The sequence below is a fragment of the Mya arenaria genome, chromosome 13, assembly GCF_026914265.1.
Source record: "Mya arenaria isolate MELC-2E11 chromosome 13, ASM2691426v1".
NCBI lineage: Eukaryota > Metazoa > Mollusca > Bivalvia > Myida > Myidae > Mya > Mya arenaria.
In genome coordinates, this window is record NC_069134.1 from 31,733,281 (window position 1) to 31,758,314 (window position 25,034).

At 33.7% G+C, this 25,034-nt stretch overlaps 1 protein-coding gene across 1 annotated transcript in view; it reads left to right on the forward strand.

The window, feature by feature from the left end:
* Nucleotides 1-16,073, forward strand: part of LOC128215198 (glutamate receptor ionotropic, NMDA 3A-like) — a 74,878-nt gene extending 58,805 nt beyond the window's left edge. The window contains exons 4-9 of the mRNA XM_052921906.1: nucleotides 748-881; nucleotides 3,129-3,279; nucleotides 5,477-5,767; nucleotides 8,924-9,043; nucleotides 9,841-9,917; nucleotides 15,161-16,073. Of these exons, the coding sequence (XP_052777866.1) occupies nucleotides 748-881; nucleotides 3,129-3,279; nucleotides 5,477-5,767; nucleotides 8,924-9,043; nucleotides 9,841-9,917; nucleotides 15,161-16,073 (1,686 nt within the window). The remainder of the gene's footprint in view (nucleotides 1-747; nucleotides 882-3,128; nucleotides 3,280-5,476; nucleotides 5,768-8,923; nucleotides 9,044-9,840; nucleotides 9,918-15,160) is intronic.
* The last annotated feature ends 8,961 nt before the right edge of the window (nucleotides 16,074-25,034 follow it).

Sequence of the window (25,034 nt, forward strand, 5' to 3'; positions counted from 1 at the left end):
CAAGAATTAGATCGGAAACAATCTTCGGGACGTATTTTTCAAGTCTTTTTTTGCAAATAAAGGGCCGTAACTCCTAAATGACAAAAGCGATTTCCATGGCTATCGAACTTGATCAAGATATTATGGTCACAATCATGTATGTAAAGTTTGGTGAGGATTGGACACATACTTTTCAAGAATTAGATTGGAAACATATATTTTTGAAGTATTTTTGGCAAAAAAGGGCCGTAACTCCTAAATGACTAAAGCGATTTCCATGACTATCGAACTTGATCAAGATATTATGGTCACAAACATGTGTTTAAAGTTTGGTGAGGATTGGACAAACGGTTTTTAAGAATTAGATCGGAAACAATCTTCGGGACGTACGTACGTACGTACGGACAGACAGACAGACGTACGTACGGACAAGGGCAACCCTATATGCCGCCACTTTGTGGGGGCATAAAAAGACACAGTAATATAATTTGAGAAAACGAGATCAATCGGATTCATATAAGCTTCTTCTATATCATCCGAGGGATTTCAGACCCACAAGAGCCAATTCCTCACGGTCTGTGAAAAAAATACACTGAAGTCTCAGTGAATTATAATAGATTCACTTATCTCTGAGCCGAAATACAGAAGTCTTTGAACCAAACTCTTTCCACTTTCTGCTTGTACATACTTTTAACTGACGTACTTTAAATCTACGTTTAAGCACGATTATTAATACTAAACACATCTTAAACAATTTGCTTTTTTCAGCTTAATGACATCAACGTAGGTGTGTTACCAGGGAGCGCGGTAGAAGGGATAGTGAAGCAGTTGAACCCGCGACTGTGGAGCAAGACCCAGAACTACCTTGTCGACACCACGGACAATGCCATCAACAAGCTCATGTAATGCTGAAGTAGAATTAACATCTTTAGGATTGTATGCATGAATCAATAAAATAAGTATCAAGCTTCTTTCAACATTCCTTTATATATTATTGCTTGTAGTCATTTTAAGAAAAATAGTGTTAGCAATTAAAGTTAGTTCAATAGCATTGCAGAATGTTTCAAATGTTTCGATTGGATTCAATTTGATAAGGCAGTCAGCGGTATTTCTCTTTTCACGTTGATCGTTTGGGCCAGTAAACACACACAGTAAGTAACACTAAAGCGGTAAATTTTGCTTACTTAAAGTGGTAGCCTGACTGCGTCGGACCGGAAAACACTTTCAATATCCAAAACATATTAAAAGCAAATATCCAAACTTGGCTTTCGTGTGATTTCTTGGAAAGAAGGAATCTCCGGCTTTTAGGCGCCGTGAATAAATATAAATTGGAACGTAAAGAAAACATTTTGAATATTTCTTTTAAACATGGTATAATTTCATTGATGCTGTGATCATTTAAAATAAAAATACCGTATCAGCAGTGTCGGAATCGTTTTCCTATAGTGCATATTAAACTATCATTATACCAAAGAAAGGTATAACTAGAGGTTATAAAGGATTTACGTCCGACGCATCAATTAAATATGCATCGCTGCTTTGCAGGTAGCGCTTTAACGTATATCACCAAAAGTCATTGTTAGCGACGTGGCAAATGGACTGTAAATTATTGTGATGTATAAAGATGAAAATATAAAACATTAATTCATAATCTTCAAAGAAATGTGTGTCACAATGGTGTGTTATACACATATGAATATTCATAATTTCATTTCTTCTTAAAAACATTTTGCTCTAGACTTAATTACAAATTGTCTGAAACATATCGTGTCGCATTTTACTCCGAAAGCACCTGCACTCGTGTAATATTGTAGGAATGCAAGTCCGAATAGGCAACTGTGTACCTTAAATTCGTTCGAAATTTTACTCAACAATAGTTACAGCCCTTGACGAACTTCGTATATAGCATTCACCCATAAAAGTGTTGCATCTTTACATAAAATCTCGCTGTAATGTTAGTTTTACAATTGCTTACTTGATTTTCTTTTCAAAACACGACATTTAAACATTTCTGTGTCCAGTAGATGTCTGGGGTATTCATCAGGTGTGAAAAAGCTCTGGTTTACAAATGTTAATTGATATATACAATACAATAGTTTAGTCTGGTACATTCTGGTTGATTCAATTAATTTTAATTTCCAATAATACAATTAAATAATTCACTTTAACAGTTTTAGGCTGTGGGTGCTTTTTCTTTTTATGCCTTGATTTACAGTTATAAAATGAATTTGCATACACGCGTGTATCGTAGCCATTCGTGAATGTATTTGTATCGAAGTGTTTGCAAAGTCTGTAAAGAATATGTTTAACATACATACAACGCAGGAAACAGAGTATAACTTGTCACTCGTAATTACAAAGTATAGAACTCTTAACTTCCAACTTTACTTCGTTTACATTATGATTAGAGTAAGCACTGCTTATATACTCAGTTATGACCATTTTACCTTGACATCGAGCAGGACATGTTCTCATTTGTGTTAACGTTGAATTCCTTTTTATTCGCTGTAATAAGGTCGTGTAACATGGTGCTTCATATGACTACTTAAATTAAAATAATCATCTTAATGATTTTATAATGACTTTTGTGACAGTACAGATGAAGAACGTTCAAAGCTGCGTGCTAAATACATAGCAAATCAAAGAGTTCAGATTTAGTTCAACAACATCATTAGGGATACCCTTCACATGTTGAGGACCTGGAAGCAATATGTGACCTACGTATCTGCTAACAACTGTACATTGTTTTTTTTTGAAATAGCGATTTAGTAAAATAGTTCCCTGTTCATTTAAAGTGCACTCAATTTCTAAGAATTATTGTTATAACTTTGGACTTCCGTCCTGTCAAATTGTCGAGGTATGCTCACAGCCTTGTGTCGTTAAACAAACTGTTGTGCTTTGACCATAGGTTAAAAGCCTTGATTTTTACTTCTACCATTCATATCCACTAACATATTCTTAACGATCTCTTCGAAACTGAGTCAATTACTAATCTCACAAATGCATTTATAGTTACCATATGCTACAATATGTACATTTTAGGAAAGAAAAATTGATTGTATTTTATTTATGTTATAAACAATATTTATTGAAACAATATATTAGAAATTATATATATTTATATTTATGTACATTGTCTTTATCAATAGCAAGGGCGAGTTGGACGCTTATTTAGGAGATTATCCGATTCTGGACTACGCCCGGGCCAAGCTAGATCCAGATTGTAAGCTAAGGCTGCTTACTCAAACATTTGGGGAGGATGGGTACGGGATCGGGCTGCCAAAGGGATCACCATTAAAGGTAAACAGCGACGTTGAAAATGGCCAAGTACTTCGTTTACAGTCTCCTCTGGGACTTTTTGTATATTATATAATAATTCTAAAAAGAATACGACCGTTTGGGTTGATGCATGCTAACATTGCTGCAATTAGAGTTGCCGTTAATAAACAATCGAAGTCGATGTAAGTTACATCTTAAGTTCTTAACTTAAGTTGTAGTATCCAACTTATTAATTTCAATGACTGGACTTAAAATACACATTTATGTTAAAAACGTATGCATATCAAATAGTTCACTCTAATTGTTCTCAATTTTTACATTTCGTTTAAATAAAAATGTTTTTGTTTCTAAATTAAACCACTTTTTGCCGTACACGATGCTATGAAAGTACGGACTTGTTTCATTAGAAATTGATTTAATAGTTCATCTTGATGATATTTCTCTCCTTATTTAGTACAACATGCTAAAACCAATTCAATAACATCCAAATACAATGCGGTAGGAACAGATCAGTTAGTAAGAAAAAAAGTAGACAATCTCATTAGATATATGTCGGAACCATCGAAGTGCGCCACGGGGCATGACGAAGTAATATTCATTCTTCGAAGCTAGGAGAAACACACATAGCTAAAAGCAAAACTATTCTAAGTGCTTATTCTTAAGACGTTACATAAAACTGTTTTGCCTTCATCCTTTGATGTAGACTTTCAATCAAACAAGGAGCTTTTACTTCCTGGGTTTACATGAGGCGAATAGCAACATCTTCAGAACGAATCCCTAAGCTACCATAGAAGTATCGTTGTACATGGCTGTGATAGCTTAATTTTGGTATTTGTCATATTTAGATACATCTCAAGCGGTTATTTCCAATATTCATGTTTAATTCAATAAGCAAGCGTTCTCTAGCTGACCATTTCTGTTGATTATCTCATTGCTGAAGAAAATCATACAGTATTGAGAGTAACACGATTTGACAAAGCATTCATCTCATCAATCAAACCCCTAAGCAATGTATATTGAGATGGTTCTGAAAAATTACCGGATTCATGTTTTGACGTCTTGGTCGTTTGTCAATTGTTTATCTCTTGTCTAGTTTGTACATTTTTCTTGGTTTTATTAGGGTAAAATATATGTTTCTTCTGTTTGTCTATTCATATATAATGGTTCATATTTGGACAATTTATTTACCAGATTTTAGGAACGCGTTTTTGTGATATTCATATTACACATTTAACTTGCAAAACAAGGAAAGAACAACTTAACCTCGAGTACATTTTAGGAGGTTTGATGCCCATAAGCTCGTTTAACTCCCAGTGAGTTTTCACTTAGGTATTTCTGAAAATGCCACACCGTTACCCCAACTTTGTGTTTAAAGTTGTACAATGTATGTTATCTTGCGTCTCTGTGTCTCATTGTTGGTGTTTAATTGGCTGTAAAAGGGCAACAACATAGGCTAATGCAAAGAAGTATTTGTTTATTTTTTTAAATGCATTATTATGTTTTAATCATTCGTCTTTAATGATAAAACACTCATATAATTTGTATACAGATACAATATATTAGCGATATTTTGGCGTCTTTTTAACTGGGAACTTTAGCTTTAACTTTTTTAGTTTTAGCCACGTAGCTATTAATTATATAAAACACATTTTTAAAGATCAATGTATTTTATCTGAACACAAATCATTTTTTTTTTTCGTTTTGATCATTTAAGTCAAATGAGTTAAAAATGCCAACCTTTATTGTGCCTATTTAATCACTGCGCTTTAAAACAGAATATTGTTACTTCACTTTTCCCTGTTGCTTCAATGATTAACTTTTAACGACTTGAAGACCATTTATCACTAAAACAATTGCATCTGAAACCAGTACGCAGAGATCACATTGTACTCATATTTGTTGCTAGTATAAACTCAAAGCTGATGGCAAGACGTTATCCTTATTGATTTCAGTACTCTTTCCAATAATGTGACCTCAATATGAAGGTTGAAACCCAAAAATTAAACCAATCTTTACCTTGTTCGTTACTTTGTGTTCGTCTTCTTATTTGTAATTGAAGTGTCATTTGTATATATGTCATTCAAATGTATCATGGTCAGTTTTTAACACCAAGAAATTGTCTTTTGGAAAATTCGTAACCTGTAAGAATTCGTATTGAACATATTTAAGATATTACTAGATTCAATACGGTTATCTGTTTATTATTTTTGTATACCAGACTCCATTATCAAAGATGATAAATGAGTACCACGAAAGCGGCTACATTGAAGATCTTATTGATGTCCATTTTGCTGACTCACGGTGCTACAAACAAAGGATAAAGTCAGAAGATTCCCAATTAGAAGAACAACATCACGCGGGAAGTTTCGTCATGCTCTGTGTGGGAATCGTTGTCGGAATATGTGTTCTATTTTTAGAACATGCAATATTCAAATGGTGTGTTCCAAAATTAAGACGGAAACCGGGCCAAAGTCTCTGGAAAAGTGTCCATGTCATGTTTTTCAGTCAGGTAAGGTGAACTAATAAAAATATGAAATAGTTTATCAAAACTTTGATTATACATTGGTACTGCGATTATTTTGTGATTTTTAAACAGTTTTTTGATTTCAATAATCAATTTGAAAGGTTTAATTATAAAGAATGCAGAAGGTGTTAAGAGATATCAAATACTAAAAATATTTTAATTAAGCAGTTAAATAATTTGATATAAGGAATAATTACAAGTTAATTTTGTACATTTTATAGAACTATTACTGTAGTGTCATGTGTTCCCTTTATTTTTTCAGTTTCTTTGAAAACTGATTTTCAGATATATTTATTATTCTTTTGGGAATCCATATAATGTAGATATTAGTAGTTAAACGAGAATAATTTTGACTTTTATACTTTCTTTTCATAACAATGCATACTCATCTCATTCATCCCCTACGAGAAATAAGATATCTAAAACCCCTCATGCCATTTAATGTCTCCGAATTGGTCAGTATGGTGAAACTTGCCTCAACATTGAAAGCGCGGATTTCTTCGACAAAAGATGGTCTGATTAGCGCATTTTCTCATTGATTTCCATTCAGAATAAGCTAACACAAACAAAGCTCGACAGTGGTAAATAAGACCGGGACCAACAAAACTTGATTTTGCCGAAAATTCAATCATGGGTCCAAGCAATTTATTCGTATTAGATCAATATTAGAGGAGTATTTGGAAAAAATAAATCTTGTTTTGGATGAAACGTCTCTGACAATTACTTGACTTGTTGAATGTACACACAACTTGAAAACATGGGTTGACATTAATTTCGCTTTACAGAGAATTTAAAATCAGAAAACGAGAAAACAATTCTGACATTTGTTAATTAACTTGTAACCAGTCAATGTGCTTCTTTAATACCGGGAAACCTTAATGTGTGACGCAAATATGGTTATGACACTGTAATTTTATTGATCAAAATTGCACGTTGCACTTTAACTCTGAAGATAAAACATTTCAATAGTTTGGCAATTGCACTTTTATAAAATCTTAATTCATCCGATCCACAATTTAGCTAGTTTTCTGATAGCTCCATTACCCCTAATGTTCAGTTTTGATGCCTTTTGACCCAATATTAATATGAAAAACTACAAAAAACAAGCTCAGTAGCCAAACATTTAAACATAAACCCCGTTTAATGGCACAAAGTAACGCCAAAGACATATAACACAAAAACAAAAAAAAATCACAAACAAGAAACATAAAACAACAGCAAAAAACTCCAAAAACAACAAATATACAATTTTGGAAGTATCTGAAAGTATTTGCAAACTGATTACATATATGGACAAATGACGAAAGTAAATCATACATTATAGACACGTTAATACCCGTTGTTTCTCTGCTCCTTATTTAAAGTGAAACACTTATTCAAAATCACAATCAATACATACACATGTAAAAACAAAGATACATTTTGAGTGACAAACCTTTAACTACTCACTAAATAATGAATTTATGGAAAATATTACATACTGATAACAATATTGTAACCGTGTATTTAACAGCTGAAACGGTATTAAATTATATTAAATGATTGGTGAATGCTAAAAGATTTACTGTGATCTACTATAGTCTCATAAGGTAGAGTTACTATGTTTTCTGCACGTTTCTTTCAAATTAAACTCAGTATCCTTCATAAGAACCATTGTATTCGACATTTATTCATATATTTTGGTGTATCAAACCGGTTGTATTAGTTGTGGTAAATTTAATTTGGGAGTAAGAGTGCATCTTCAACTGAAATCAGATGTAAATGAAATATTTTGCAATTTTTATTAATTTTTTAGGTAACAAATTTCTGCACTCGAATCGTTAAAAACGATACCAACATTATTTGGGTTATATGGCTTTTCAAATTCACCTATTGGTGGGTCGGATACCGTTATTGATTATGAAACTGTAAAAGGACCCATTGATATGTTGTGTATAGAAAAAAGATGTAGACCATGAAGGACTTTATAGTGCCTGTTTGTAAAGGTTATGTTTTAAAAAGACAGCTAGCTGATCTATAGACGCGGAACAAATTTAAATTGTACCCCTATATAACATCTTTCGATATGGGGTTGGTTTAACCAGCATTTATTACAGAAAATATTGAACACAGTAAATAAGCATTTGAAAATACAGAACTGCATAGATACAATATATGGAGTGAAAGAAACGCATGAACATTGAGAAAATTACAGAATTGAGAGTTAACCATAATTGGTTTTACTAAGTCTCTCTTCTGTTTTCATTGATAGAGGTATGGTGAGTACAAATAATCAAAATATATTCAGGAATTGTTTGATACACTACTGCTGGTACGAAGGAATAGAAATATCCAAAATTAACTGGTACAATATGAGTATTACGCCATGTTATGGTGGTCAGATGCTATATTTATAAAAAATATCTTACAAAATACACGGAGGTTAGGGTAGCGGGGGAGGGGGGGGTGATAGTTATGAGAGAAATGAGGAAAGGAGGTGGAGGAGAAAAAAGAGGGGGGGGGGGGCTCACTCACAGTACTCAGAGATTTCGATATGGGGTTGCAGTTTGTCATACCATTAGAACACATTCTGAACTCACGAACTCAAGTCAGACTTTAAAAAGTTTTAACAAAGATTTGCCATTATTAGCGTTTATAGATTAATGTGAAATTATCAACAAGTTACAATATCAATAAAAGGTTTTCTAACTGGTTATTCGTGATCACACGAGTTTGCCTGTGTGTATAAGCATTAAGAGAATAAACAAAAGTAACAGTCATCAGAGGGATTCTCTGTAAGTAAAAATAAAATCAGTACTTCGAATGTGCACATCTGTACATGTGGGACACACCAATACTCTATACCGAACTGTATTATCACATATTGTAAGTGTTAGTGCAAAATGATCAACAACCCGTTAGTTCCTATGACCAATGTATTGGGAGCACAGACATATAACTGAGCAATCAGAATAATGTCTTCAAATTATGAGGAGAATTTAATCAGTGTTTTGCCTTGACCATTGTAATGATCAGGTATGGAACACAATCAGTTGTTTTTATGGGGCAAATACTACGTTACTGTCTCTCATTCATACGAGAGCATGCGAAGTATAACAATTTAGAAAATCTTGTTCTCACCACTCTGGTATTTTCTTACAGCGGCTGCACAGATCGATCAATAGCGCTGAGCTGGTTCCCGCGCACGAGACGGTCCGGGAGATGCTGGGTATCTGGAAGAGCAAGGACTTTATCAAGCTCTTCCAGAAAAATACCATCAAGGTTTGTACCAATGTGCGAAAAAGTTTTATTTGTTTAATATATTGTTAAAAAAGTATAGTTCACACAGTCAAGAGTATATTTCTCGTACGAACAATACACGAAATGCACTAAGAAAGGCAAAAACAGAGTTCCAGACTTTTATTTAACTCATTATCTTTATGTATTTTCTGTATGTATTAGACAAACTTCAAAACAATGACCATAAATTTGAGTGTCTTTATAATTTCACCTTACAACTAAACTGATCATTCATTTCGGTCTGTGCTACAATCATGCTGCTACGTGAATGTTATGTGCACTGCCGTTGACATTGACGTTGATTAGAATAGTGAAATGTTTTGAAATCATTTTAAATTTTTAGATTATCTTAAAAGGTGTTTGATTCTGATATTTGTTTTAGAAAACCTGCAACAAAATGTAGAAAAATGGGCTGAATTATTTATTTTCGATCTGTTTATAGATGTGTTTAAGTGTATCATATCGTAAGTATTATCCAATCTTTTAAATGAGCATAACAGGTTAGAGAAAACATAACGACAACATACAAAACAGTTGTGTAATGTTGATTTAATTGGCTGCAGTTCGTCGTATCTTTTTTTTTCACCAAATAAACATTTGGTAATTGTATCAAAGACAAGATCACGCTTGACTGCCATGTTTATTATCCATTAGAGGCACCTGCATGGCTCATAATAGTTATAATGGTAATTAACTCGAATCTCCTATCGAACGTTTGGGAAATGAACACATGAGTACGATAGAAAATGGTGTTTATTCTATTACTGTTTTATTTGCAGACAAATAAAATGGCTGATGCAGCAAAGCGGAAGCGCCTTAATAGAAACTTCTTCGACATCATTGAAAAGGCGAAATGGTATGAATATATTTCAAGTGTTGAAAGTTTTATTTCCATAAAAATATCTTTTTTATATATCAACTTATTATATTCTTTCTGTCATTTAGACTTTTTATCTGATATGTGTTCTCCATCTCTTTGTATTTCTTTAACTTTAAAACCCCAAACAAATATTCTCAAATTAGCATTGTTTCTTGTTCGAGATAACTTCCGTAACATTTTACGACATGCATTAAAGAAGGCTAGAATCAGCTTTGAGAATATATCGTTTGTATCTCAAATGAATTCCTAGTGTTAACACATACATCGCATGCTCAGTCGCTGCACATTTAAATTTGTTTAAGAAAGTTATTGGCAAACGAGTTCATTTATCTGTGTGCCAATTTCATTTTGATTTTATTCCTAGTGATACATGATTTCCATGCATTTTGTGATCACGTTAACCATCCCTTGTGGAAATGCACAAAATCCTTCTTTAACCGGATATTGTTCCACTTCATGCTTGTTGTTATTTTTAAACGAGGGGCATTCATTATGCAGTGTATGTTAAGCCCGCTTTGTCAGTAACGACACTTTATTACTAAATCATAACACTATCTTATTTCAAGTGATTACACTTCCTTCTTTTACCACTAAATTAACATTATCGCACGTCTTTAACATACATTTTTAGCTTAACAAACAGTATACATGCATTTATTGAAATACTAAAATAAAATCATACTGATATTATTGATTTCCAATCAACAGTATTCAGACATGCCATGTATTTTAACACACCACACTGTAAATATTGTTTTGTAATTGACAATATTTCTATAAAACAGATTATTGTTTGTGCATGCATATATCAAACCCTCACTTTATAACTTACAGTACTAAATACTGTTATGTTGCTGTCGCGATGTACACTTAATATTGAACGCCCCTCACGGTTAAGCCAAAACGTTTTATAATTAATTTGATTACAACACTGGCACACATCATTGTTTGTTTATGATTTCCATTTAATCAGCAGTCCACAACGCAACAAGTAAGTACATGGCCTTTAACAAAATATAAGAATAATGAAATCGAATGACCTTTTGTAGAAATTAAACAATGACCTTTTGTAGAAAATAAACACTTTTGTTAAATACATTGTTTTTCAACAATTTTAATTCTGTAAACAAAAGACCCAAATAGGTTAACATTTGAAATCAACTTTTTAAGAAAGAAATCGTGTGTGTTTATGAAAGGTCTAATTATCCATTTAAACTCATTCGTAAACATTACTTGCCTTAATTGGATCACAAGCATCGATCGTCATTTTTCAAGCTGAAAAAAGGCGGAAGGTTTTCCATGAAAGCAACTTTAATTAACTAGAAATATTATGATGCAAACCCTGTCTTAGATCATTAAGAGTACATAACACAGTTCCTAACACTAAAACTCGTGTGTTTTCTTTTCTAGAAACTTTGAAACTGAATTAGTTCACGATTTTGTATTCTAAGGACACATGTTACGAAACAAAGTGAATAGTCTGACAATAGAGAGGTTGCAAATCATTACTTGCACGAGTACGTGTACGTGTGAACTATTATGTGTCGCACCCCGACCATTTGCGCTCCGTACCAGTTTCAAACCGGAAGTCAATACCAAGGAAAAAAGTAGCATATAAGTATCTTCCATGGCTGAGAGTGTAAGATAGGTTCATCCCGACCCGAGCGTAGGGTGTTTTGCGGAAATAAGGTTTACCGAGTTTCCGCAAAGCACCCTTCGCGAGGGTCGGGATGAACCTATCTTATACGAGCGGCTATGGAAAATGCTTTTTCTCCCACCTCATTTAAACAAAATTAAGTAAAAATGTATTTTTCTGGAACTCTTTTGTGCTTAGTGAAAATAATTGCGTATGGATATGCGATAACACGTGGTTGTCATGGATATGCGCGCAGTAATCCAGTTAATGTTAATAGTCAAATCGATATTTTTAAATAGTTCTAAGGAGAATGAAGCATTATTTCTTGAATGGTGCGTGAAAAATGTTTTATGGTGACATTTGAAGCGAGAAATAATTAATTAGCATTTTAAATATGACCATAAGACAAGAATTTCCTTGATGCTACTGACGACAGGGAGGTAATTATGGTGACCATTAAAAGGATTTCCATATGGGCATTTTATCTTCGCACGTGGGCAAGATAAGAATATCTAGCATGGTTAAATTATTGGATCTACTTATCTGAGGTGGGAGAAATTGTGATCTTTCACATAGGTATGAGAAGCCTCGCGCAAGGCAAACGGTAATGCGTCACCTTAGTGCAATACCTCAATATCTGCTTCTATTTCCAAATTATTGAGTTATTGCACTAAGGTGACGAATGGTACCTACTAATTCACGAGAGAAGCCTGAGACGGCGGTTATTTCGCAAATTAATTACACGTACAAGTACAGCAGTGGTTTGCAACATTTCTTATATTTTTAACCAGGTTTTCAACGAAAACCGGGTTATTAGAATGAGGTTGTCGTTGGGCGGGCGGACGGGCGGACGGGCGGGCGGGCGTCAAACATTGGTTTCTGTTCTTTAGTTAGCATTGATAGATATTGATGAACCTTGGTGTGTAGGTAGCTTATGGAAAGAGCTAGCTTAGGATTGCGTTTGAGGGGGGGGGGGGGGGGCTAAGGTCACTGTTACTAAAAATAGAAAAATATAATAATAGATATTGACGAAACTTGGTGTGTAAGTTGCTTATGTGAAGAGCTAGCTTGGGATTGCTTTTGAGTGGGGATGGGCTATGGTCAAGGTCACTATTACTTAAAATAGAAAAATGGTCAAGGTCACTGTTTCTTAAAATAGAAAAATGGTTTCTGCCCAATAACTTTAGTTAGCATTGACAGATATTGATAAAACTTGGTGTGTAGGTAGCATATGTGAAGAGCTAGCTTGGAATTGCTTTTGAGTGGGGTGGAGCTAAGGTCAAGGTCACTATAACTAAAAATAGAAAAATGGTGTCCGCCCAATAACTTTAGTTAGCATTGATAGATATTGATAAAACTTGGTGTGTGGGTAGCTTATGTAAAGAGCTAGCTTGGGATTGCTTTTGAGGGTGGTGGGGCGAAGGTCAAGGTCACTGTTACTAATAATTTAAAAATGGTGTCCGCCCAATAACTTTAGTTAGCATTGATAGATATTGATAAAACTTGGTGTGTAGTTTGCTTATGTACAGAGCTAGCTTGGGATTGCTTTTGAGGGGGGTGGAGCTAAGGTCAAGGTCACTCTTACTGAAAATTTAAAAATGGTGTATGCCCAAAAACTTTAGTTAGCATTGATAGATATTGATAAAACTTGGTGTGTAGGTAGCTTATGTACAGAGCTAGCTTGGGATTGCTTTTAAGGGGGGTGGAGCTAAGGTCAAGGTCACTGTTACTAAAAATAGAAAAATGGTTTCTGCCCAATAACTTTAGTTAGGATTGATAGATATTTACGAAATTTTGTGTGTAGGTACTAGTAGCTTATGTGAAGAGCAAGCTTGGAATTTCTTTTGAGGGGGGTGGGGTCAAGGTCACTGCTGCTAAAAATAGAAAAATGGTTTCTGCCCAATAACTTTAGTTAGCATTGATAGATATTGATGAAACTTAGAGCGAAGGTAGCTTATGTGAAGAGCCAGCTTGGGAGGTGGGGTCAAGGTCACTGTTCCTAAAAATAGAAAAATTGTTTCTGCTCAACAACTTAGTTAGAATTGATGGATAGTGATGAATCTTAGTGTGAATATACCTTATATGAAGCTGCAGATTGAACTTGCTCATACAACAAATTAATTGGCTATAATTTCTGATTGCCCATAACAAAAACCTGGGTTCGTCGCATTGCGGCGCTTCTAGTTTTATTAGTATATTGATGGCAATGATGATGTAAAGTGCATATATTTAACAAATATTAACATCAGTACGGTGAATACATGTATGACTATTATATTTCAGGTTGTCTTTAAATTTGTTTTATAACTGATAACCCAAAAATATGTAATTTTCTGCAAAGTGTCATCTTCGAACGCTGATCGCATAAACCAAAACTACCTTGTTAAAGGCATTTTTTCTTCTTATATACATGCATGTACCTTTAAAAAGTGCGTGTCTTTCAATTATACAAACTCGTATTGTTGGAAATATTTAGTCTGCAATCCGTAGCAAAAATGCTTTATGAACGAGCTGAATAAATGAAAAATATCCATAAACATATTGTCATCAATTCGAAACGATATATTAATTGAAAGATGCGCTCTTATATCCCATTGTATTCATGTATATCCAATAGAGTGTATCAATTATATGATATGTGATAATATTTTTTCCCAATGTACTCGACTATGCTAATCACCAACTATAAGCCTCCCTCCCCTCGCTTGCCAATATAAATATATATCACCATATATATATATCGCTTTAAATACTGCTATGTCTGACGTTTTTGAGGTAGTATTTGCTATTTATTTGCATATTTAAAGTTTAATGATATTGTTTAAATGCATACCACAACGACATACACATTCCTTGTCTATCGCCCGGCTCCAGTTTCACAAACAATCGTAATTTCCTTATAACATGATCAGGCTGAGCTCACTATATTTATTTTGCTATGAGTTGAGTTTTTGTCTTCTCTGAAAGACTTTAGAACCTTTGAAGAAAATCATTTTATTATCATTACAAACATGTTTTGGGTGATAGAATAAAGTTTTAGAATGTCATTGAGCTAATTGAAAAATGATACCGGATATGTTTCGCAAATTTGGGGCCGGAACGATTAAACAAAATACTGTACGCTGCAATGCAATCATTAACCAAATGTTTAATGTACTTTTCATGTTTCTGTTGCTGTTAATGTTGGGTGATATTTAGTGAAAAAAATAACAACAACAAACACAAACAATGTTTATTGAGGAATGTTTCCTAGAATGTCTAGTTTCATAGTGTTAATTTCCATAAAATTACAAGAAACTGTATTATACCTTTAAAGTCATACCTACTGCACCAACATATCGAGTTATTGAAATTATACACACGACCGAAGCGTCAATTACGTTATTTTCATATACCATGGTAGTTAGTGGGTGCAGTAACACTTTTGTACCATATTAGCAAGCTTACCGTGCAATATCCTTGTGCGGTATTGCACAGTAGCTTCTGATATGTAAATTAATTCCTTCTCAAAAACAAGAAAACACTCCCTAATATATGAATACGTTCCAAATGAAATGGTGAACATGATATATGCTCATTTCAGGATGAAGGAGATGCAGGACAACAATCTATTCGGGGACGAGTCCACTCCCTGCTCACCTTCCCCACAAATCCGGGAGATCTCACTACGAGATATAACACAGGCTGTCGATCTCAGCGAATTTCGCAAACAAAACATGATAGAAAACCAGGAACATCTCTTAGATTTTACTCTTCCAACCAAAGTGAAAGACTTTGATGAATCCACTTCCTTGAATCACCGGTCTGTTAGCCACGATGGATTTGATTGGTCGGCTCAACAATCAGACTCGCAAGATATTTTAACAGGAATCGCTTCAGAGGACCCTCTGATAAGCGAGAGTTCAGCAGTTAATGACCCTCCAACCATCAATGATGCCGAGGAGTTTGGACCTTTTGTGTCGAATAATGCACAAGAAGCTCATACCTACACATCACCTGTGTTTGAACTCGAGCCTAGTCATTCTATTGAGTTAGTGACCGAAACTAAAAGCGGACGAGAACATTTATACGATGTTCCATTAGAAATACGACAATGTGATTCAAAGGAGAAAAAAACTCCTAATGGGGATTTATTTTCTGACGAATATAGACCAAAACGGAAAGAGCTCAGTTTCGCACCAGAATCACACACCGTACGGAGGAATTCATCAGATCAACTTAAGGATCAGCACATGCGAAGGTTATCAATTCCAGACACAAAGCCAAAGGACTCTAGAACTTTTCATCCTAGAAAACGGCAAACAATTCATGGTAATCGAAGGGGAAAAACTAGCACTGGTTTTAATGTTGATAAATTCAGCAAAGAGGAATTACTGCTCATGTGGAAATCGTCTGAGTTGGAAATGAATGAAAGATTGCAGACGGCGGTCAAAGATAAACAGAGATTAGAAACTAAGTTAACAGCATTGAAACTACAAATGAGTACACCAGTATGATCTTTTTTAAACGCTCATTGATTTGTTAATATAAATCATACTAAATGTATTTAACAAATTCGTTGATATGAATATGTTTCGTACTGCTTTCAAGTGTTTCTTCATGTATTTCTTGAGTTCATTGAATGATTCTGTCACATTATTTAAACAAGAGGTGTGCAACAAGTTGCCCCTGTATTCATCAGTTTCACTGACACGTTCACACAACAAACATATTGTTTGTTTTACATAACGTCAAATTTAACAAATAAGTGTGTGCATTTTATTTCTTGTTAAGGGCCCCATTAGCTGAAATCAATAAGGTTTAAAAAAACGTTTGTGTTTTTCTATTGTTTTATTTCGATTTGATTATTATACTGTCACTTGCATACAAAACAATCTTATAACAGGGTGCCATGTAAATTTTGCTTTATTTGGATAATTGATTACGTGATGTTTATATCTACAGTCAGTTGATCATGTGACCGCGCACACGGACTTTTATATATTCTGAAATGTCAGAGGGAAGGCACAATCAGTAATCAAGAATTGTATCAACAGTCCGCCAATGACCGATCTCAAAAGTCACTCGCCATGAAAGTTTCGTCACTCTGCCTGCTTATGACACTTTCAGTGCAAATTGGCCAGAAAACCCACATGTACATTTACCCGACCCGAAAATGCTGAAAAAAATGTGCAGAATTCAACGACATTAAATTTCATTTCTGTGATGAATGACATTTCAAATGAACAATAACTTTGATGGTGCAGTTCTGAAAATCAAAGTCTTTATTCTTTAATATCAAAATGAATTAAATCCATTGAAAATGTGGCGAAAATTTGTAAACACACTCGTGATCATGAAGTTGAACCATGACCGTGATATTTGGATTACTTGTTACATAAATAGATGATTGTTTGGTGACTGTTCCACGTTTATACAGGTTTAAAAGCGTTCTGTTTCAAATTGGAATGTTACAATGCATTTTCAGTGGGAATTCAAGTATTGAGTTAATTTGAACAGTTTTTATGAACGTTTAGCACATGTTAACACTGATTGGATAGCCTGCAAATGGCAATGGGAAAGACAGTAGTCTCCCTTTTTGTAAAAAACGTACTTGTTAATTTAAACGCGATTTATCGTTTTTTAAATAAAAAAGAATAACAGGATAATACGATACTAGGTAAGTGCTGCGGATGGAGAAAGATTATCTGACAAGGCTGAGGAATTTATCGGCTAAGCCTATTTAGTTTCTATTTTTAGAACATATCCCATGTGTTTTGTGTTCAGGGGGTTAATATATACAGTCAAAGGTTTGACAACCACTTGTATTACGTGGTCACATGTATTACCCGGCCACTCCAAATTTCTCTCTCTCTCTCTCTCTCTTTATATATATATATATATATATATATATATATATATATATAAGGGTTAAACTAGGCCTTTAAGTGAATGTTCTATCAGAATTAAAATAACTGTGTATACTAAATATTAAAATAATTAGGCCTTATAATTTTACAAAGATCGAGTTTTTTGGTTGTATCAAATAATAGACATAAACTAAGTCATTGTAATATACCGGAAGAGAGGAATTTGTAAACATACAAGTATGAAACAGCGATCATAGAGATGTCGTTGTTACAGGCTTTTTAAATACATTGTATTGGTTTATCTGGCCCAGTAGTATTTTATGTAGCAATAATTATATTATATAGGACTAGGAACCATTTCTTGGTAATATACAGTACTAATAATCGACGAAGCTCCCAGCTTGGATCGAACACGAGATCTTCCGACTCCGATACGCCAAACATACGGTCTTTGCAAACGAGGAATGCATAAATTATACGGGGCTAATCTTTCACTATAATGTTCCTATATAGAACAATGTTTTTATTCTATTTTTTTTAAAACTATATGTTTCCAATTTGATTTGTACACGACACACATGACAGAAAAATGTTTAGAGTTTAGTTTCGAGTTATATACAACTATCGATATCGGCAATATTATTTGTTTGTAACAATCTATACAGTCTTCGACTTGGTACATGTGGCTATAGATTGACGGTCATTTTTGTATAATCATGTTTGTATTTTAACCATTGTACATATACCATTTACATTATCATTTGACATCAAGTTCATGTTTGTAAGATAGTTGTGTACAAATTATTGATATCATTTTCCATCCTTATGTAAATGTCATGATTATTCAAAATTTAAAGATACAGACCCATCTGTGTTTGCGTTTTCCATTACTCCATGAAGTTAAAGCATACTCCTGGCAATGTCAGGATTAAATCAAACTGTCGCAAACCCTTGAATTATTTTGATAGAACATGTACAAATAATAGAACGGTAGTAAATGATATGGCTATGGAAACAGTAAAGGTGTTGAAACGTTAACACTGGGTCTGTCTTTGTAATGTTCTAAGACTAAATAAGAGATCATTAACACCATATCATTTCTGGAACAAACGGAAATACAAATTTTAGTAGGTCAGTTTTAACCAACCTTCGTAACAATGTTTTTTTTTTCTCGTTATTTAAAAAACCCCCCACTGTATTACATTGCTTTGTGATGGCAATGGAAAGGAACACGAATAATGAAATGGTCTTCTTAGAATCTGATGTCTCGAGGACCGTAGATGACTACCTATCAATATTGTTCATGCCGTCATGATTCACCAACATCATGGCTATATTAGTCCTATTATGGCTATAGTGAAATCATGTTCTGAAATCTGAAGACATTTTGATGATATAAATGGTTCACATAATCCACTATAGCCTATAGTATAGGTACATTCCTTAGTACTTGTAATGATTGAGTCCGGTTTGGCACCGCTTTGTGACGCATTGTCACCACATTAACTTACATATACCATACATCGAAGAAAAGGTCAAAATATTTAGTTAATAGTATCTCGTAACGGTCAACTGCCAGGTGAATTCAACAAATTCCCATTTGTTCAAGTCAAGCTTGTTCCAAGTGCTCGTTCGTTTTAAAGTGGATTAAATTATATCAATATTAAAATGAATTAAACCTCGGACTGGTTATTGTTTGTACCAAAAAGGCACAGTACTTAGAATTTTTATAACATGCGTTAGCTTGACCTTTTCTACCAAGTTCGGTGCAATCATGTCTTAAGGCAAAATTGGCCTTGCCCGGGAGCTCTATTATTATTCATAGAAATCAACTTAATGTTGACAACATAGAATCTCTAATATGTCAAAACCTGTACACAGACAGCTTCGTTCATTTCTTTAAAAATTAGCTCGATGTTTTCTGCCCCATTCTACCCCATTCAAATAACATTTACCGATGATATTTGACCTATCCGAATATAAAATTACAGCTGGACAAATACAAACGGTGGATTGAAGAATTCGACATACCTCAAAATCTGAATAAAGTTCGGGACTTTGAAAGAACTATAACCTATATGACTGCTTAAAGAACGCTTTGTTTAAAATCTCCATGATCACGGTTAAATGATCACATCTAAATGAAGTAATAATGACACGGAGTAAAACTATCTTACCATCTGACAGTCTTTGCAAGTTCGATTTAGTATGGTTTACACATACATGAATGCCATTTTTAAATTATTTTGCTTTTCGAGACAAATGTCTTCTAAAAAAGGTATTGGACTGTTGCGTACTATACAGCCAGTTAATTTATAATTACGATATAAAAAAGGTACCCATATAATGATTTTAGGACACAAAACAGACGTAAACAGTCAAGGTTTAGCAAATGCGTGCGCACTTTTTCACTTTTTTGTGATGAAATGATTACAACAAAAAAATTATGTAAAATAATTTTAAACAAAACTGCGGAGCACAGAAACCGTACCTAGTCAGCAGTCATTTTTGAATATACAGACATACATGCAAACAGACTGAAGAAAAAACGTTTATTGTCGTAAACCAAACAGATTCTTGACAAGGTATAACATATACATAGATTGAACAATATATATATATAAATATGGTCACAATGATACATGGCATTTATATAATATGAGAAAGAAAAATAAACCACACAAACAAAACAAAAAACAAACAACGCACAATGAATGGTAACAAAAACAGATTTGATACAAAACTAGAGAAGCTATGTTTGAAATATGTTTCTATGTCTTTTTTTTCTGAAGTGTTTATTGTACAGTTTCTTAATTTAAATGCTGAAGCTACAACATTTCTCATTGTTCATAATGTATCACAGCATGTTACAACCGATCACTTATTAGTTTCTAAAATATGATCATTTCACCCCTACACCGACCAGGACACCGTTCGATACTGTGGTGACTGTGAACCCTTTGTTCATAAACAGTGGACATACTTATTGTTGATAGTATTACACCAGGTATAATGTTAAAACCTTGGCTGTTTGGAAGCTTGTTCGCACGTTTGTTAAAAGATTTATGTCCCTAGGATATTTTATAGCCATGTTCCATTTCTCCCACTCTCACAGAGAAAATGGACACTTAAAGAATATGAAACATTCTAGTATTATAGTTTCTGGTTAACTCTCTTGGATATTTTTCATTTCATTAAAGTTCATATTAAGAAGTTTTCTGCAATTCACTTTTTTACTTTTACTTTGAACAAAATAGAGAGTAATCTATCAGTAAAATATGTTATCAAGGATGCGATAAACAGAGTTGACCGCGCTTTGAAATAAGAGTTAAAAAACCTCAATACCCTTCTTTTTTGAAAATATGTTCTTTTGACAAAGTCTGATGTACATGTTCGATTTCCTTAGATATTTATTTTTTTGTACATAAACATGAGTTAATCACTAGAAATAAAATGTCTCCTATTTTTTCAAACATTAGAAATGTATCGGTGTATCCAATTGTAACATAAACTCCCATAGCAGTTCATTTTTACACACTTTTACTGGAAATGTTACTTGTGCATATTGTGAAATAAACAAAAAGCTGTTACCCCTTTGACATTACATATCTTCTATTTCAGGTGCACAATATAGGCTGATGAAAAACAAACATAAATCGTATGATGTGTGTACAGATAAATATAATAGCGATATTTATATATATATATATTTATAAGAATAGTCATGGCCACGTAGCTATTAATTAATTCATTTTTAAAATCTTATATGCTGTGATCATCAAGTTATATTGTGCATTGTTAAGGAAACAAAGGGCAATCAGTTTGAAGATGGTTATGAACACAGTTTCCTATAGATGGTCTCCCTTATATGGTCTGGAAGACAAGGTATAACAGCGTCAGTGATTTTGATTTCACAAATCGTCGGAAGGCTGTGAATTCTTAAGAAAACGTCTGGGATTGCTATAATTATAAAACCCCTGAAAACGATTATTTCGTATCAATTTTTAAGCTCTTATGCAAAACTAAAACCACTTTAATCAAAGCCTAATTTCAGGCAAAGATAAACATGTGCACTTACGTAAATACTTGTAAACATATTACTTATCGAGTGTGTTCCAAGAGAAAACAAAACGACCTCGACTTTGAAAACAAAATTGTGCTGATGAATGCAGTTTTTTTAAGGATCCTTCAGATTTCATTATACGAGATCAATTTTATTGTACTTGTATGTGCATGAAAACAGTTCCCACATGCCAAAACATGTGAAAGAAATAAACTTATATAAACCTAATTATGAAACTAAACATTTACGCAATTTTCTTCCTTAAAATTTGACATGAAAATTAGCTTTTTAGTCTACTTAAACTGATTATTATCCTCGCTTTAACAATACATAATTATAATGCACACACGACACTGATTACAATTTATGGCTCGAAATATGAGCTATATCGTAAAATTGGATGCAGTTTACAAAATGGATAAGATGGAGTTGTGGTAGTCTCAAAAATATCATTATCGTATGTACGAGCGTATGATGTATGATGCGTAGTGCAATAGTTGAGATTTTGTGAGGAGCATCGCGGTCTCGTACTTCTGGCTTTAAAAGTGACATTAAAACGAACATACGCGATATTTCTTTAAATATATTATCTCGAGTTCTTTTTCCTTTCGATGTTTACAGCACAGCTAGCAGGTTCCTCCTCTTTTTGTATGTTAAATGACTAAATTGGCTTTGATTTTTACATCAAACTGTGCATTAGATATTTGTCTTTATATGTTGCAAACAAATAAAACACACACAACAAAATGGTCCACTAGACCCAAAGCAGGATGTGGCTCAAATGTATTAAACGACACTTCTTAGGTTGGAACGTAGATTACATAAATCGCGTGAAGAAAGAAGTACAAACCTTCACAGGATTGCCTAATATTTCTTAAATATTTTAAGGAAAATAAATTCCGCATTTCTTTATACGTAATTGAGCTTAGTCTATGATTGACATCGAGTCAGTCCTAGCAAGAAGGTCACCTTTTCATCATTTGTGTCGCGAGTGATACGGTCCTTTTATTAAGAAGCTAGGAAATATCTAGATAATAGTCAAATGAAAAAAGGGAAACAAAAAGCTTAAGTAACCAACGATGCTAACTAATCAAAGGCTTTGATTAATTAAAGGAGGAGATGGAATGACAAGAAAAAGGGACATAGAAGCTATGACAGCGGATGCTGTAAACATACCCCTTCGTTTCGTTGCACTTCAAATGGCAAACTGATTTGTAAGGGCAATTGTTGAAAGAGACAGTTGGATATCATTGTAATTGATTCGGGTTATACGAACTGGTTGGCCCTTTTTCACAATCATAGCTCCCAGCAATTTTGCTGCCCTAACAAAAACAACATTTTCTAAAAGATTACTAAATAAATTTATAATTCTAATTCTCATCGATGTTTTCCTGTGCCATCATATGGCTCCAAATTTCAAATATGATCGTGCTTTGTATTGTCGTCTACGGCCATTTGTTGCTGCTTTTTTGGTTTGGTCAAAATTATTGATTGGCAAATACCTATCCAAAAGTAAATTTAAACAATAAGATAATTTTTAAGGTATACAACTTGTTGACAACTCTTCAAAGTGTTAAACATTATGTTGCCGTCGCTTTCCTGGAATATATTAAGATAACTTAAACTAAGTTATGACCTTCAAACAAAACAGAGGAATTGCAGTGCAAAAGGACATGACCTCTGGATTTGGAGAAGGCATTGAGAAGGTTTATTGTGAATATATTGCCACTGTATGAAGTGGAAAAAAAAAAAACTGGTTTTAAATGCCAGTAAAAATTGACGTTTAGGGCTTAATCATCGCATTAAGCCTTATCTACAAAATTATTGTTTGTTATTTACAAAAGCCGGTATATTGTGTTAACCTTAGCATAGTCGTTATCTAAAACGATGTTCAAAATATCCAACCTTGTGAAAAAAGTTGCTGGAGGAGTATAACTTTGGCTTTTATAATTATTAAGTTATGTTCCTCGTTAGGGGAAAAACAAAACAAACGAGAGTTGGCTGTCGTTCCGCGGGGCTTTTGTTTCTATTTTGTATATGCTGACTGATGTCTTTCAGTCTGAGTATATATAAGTTATTGAATTAAACAATAGAAACTATAGGAACAAGCCTAGCTGGCTAAAAATTCAATAAAAATCCTCTTTGGTACTGTTACTGTCAGCGTTAACTAAGTAAGAAATCTCTGGGTGTTTATAACGCTAATTGAGCTCATACTTGAAGGCACATTTGTTTCTACTTCGATACTGTATTCTAGACATGTCTCTTGTGATATAAATGCCTTGGTACGGTCAATGAAAACTAAGTTAAAACTCACTGGAAGTTAAACAGCTTTCCAAGCACCCGCCTTCACACTTAAGGACATATATATTTTATTCCATCTATGTTACTTTATTACAGCCTCGGTTCTTCTTTCAAATATGCCTCCTTATTGACCCTTTTGGCTGTTTATAGCCTTGGAATGTTTTCATGTTTTTTTAGAACAAAATCAATCAGATCCAATTCCTTTACATGCTGCTGTAATAATAGCGTCTTTCATCGGTCAAAGTCATTTGTGAGGCCATGTTCCGTGACAATGAGTTGTGATTGTTGTTTTGTCGGTACCTAATTTTTATTATCCCAATAATAATTTTAGGAATGTGAGCACAATACAATAGTAGATTCCATTACAAAGTGGCCATAATGGATATTCCATGTCTAGCTTGATAAGCTTGAGATTCTTTGCAAACCGAATAAAGAACTTCTATTGTTCGAATTGTTCCTTTAAAGGCCGTTCATGTATCATTTTTGTCGGAATTTAAAATTTGACAATGCCATACTAGTAAACAATGTGAGAGTGGAGTAGTGCTATAGCTCTCGATTCACGCCACTGGAACATTCTAACGGCCTCTCCAAAAAGGCAATGAACTTGTTTTATGCCTAGGTATCGGACAGGAAAGAGACTCGTATAAAATGCAACAGTTTTCAAAAACTAGCCAAAATTAAATAAGTGCGTGTATATATATAGATAGACATAGCTAACGCTGTGTTTATGTTTTTTTCAAAGGGTTCTCAGTCAGAGCTCTAGAATTGATGCGTGTACGTTAAGCAATAAAAACAATCTTCGAAAAATTAATCCACCGTTTTTGTACGCGGTATTGAGTTTTTAAAAAGGTTATTCGGGACACATGATGGTGATAATTATACACAGAACATACTAAAAACCTCAAAAAAAATGAAACAAAACTTTTGGTAATCTGTATTAAGGGACCTTTTATTAAGTTCTTGGGGATTTTGAGGTTGATGCATGGAGGCATTGCATCAATATTTGGTATTATTCGGTATGCATATTTGTTACTGATCAGGCATAGTGTAAATGAAGGTTTATTCGTACAGCTAGGGTTAAGAGGTTTCATCCATCATATAGCTGTTCGTTGAGGTTAATACTCCCATATTTAAGTGACCATTAACCTATTATAAAAAGGATAAAAAACAATCTGTAGAAAGAGAATGGTTGCACTTGTATTAACTTATAGTTCGTCATTATTTGACAATGAATGTGGGTTTTA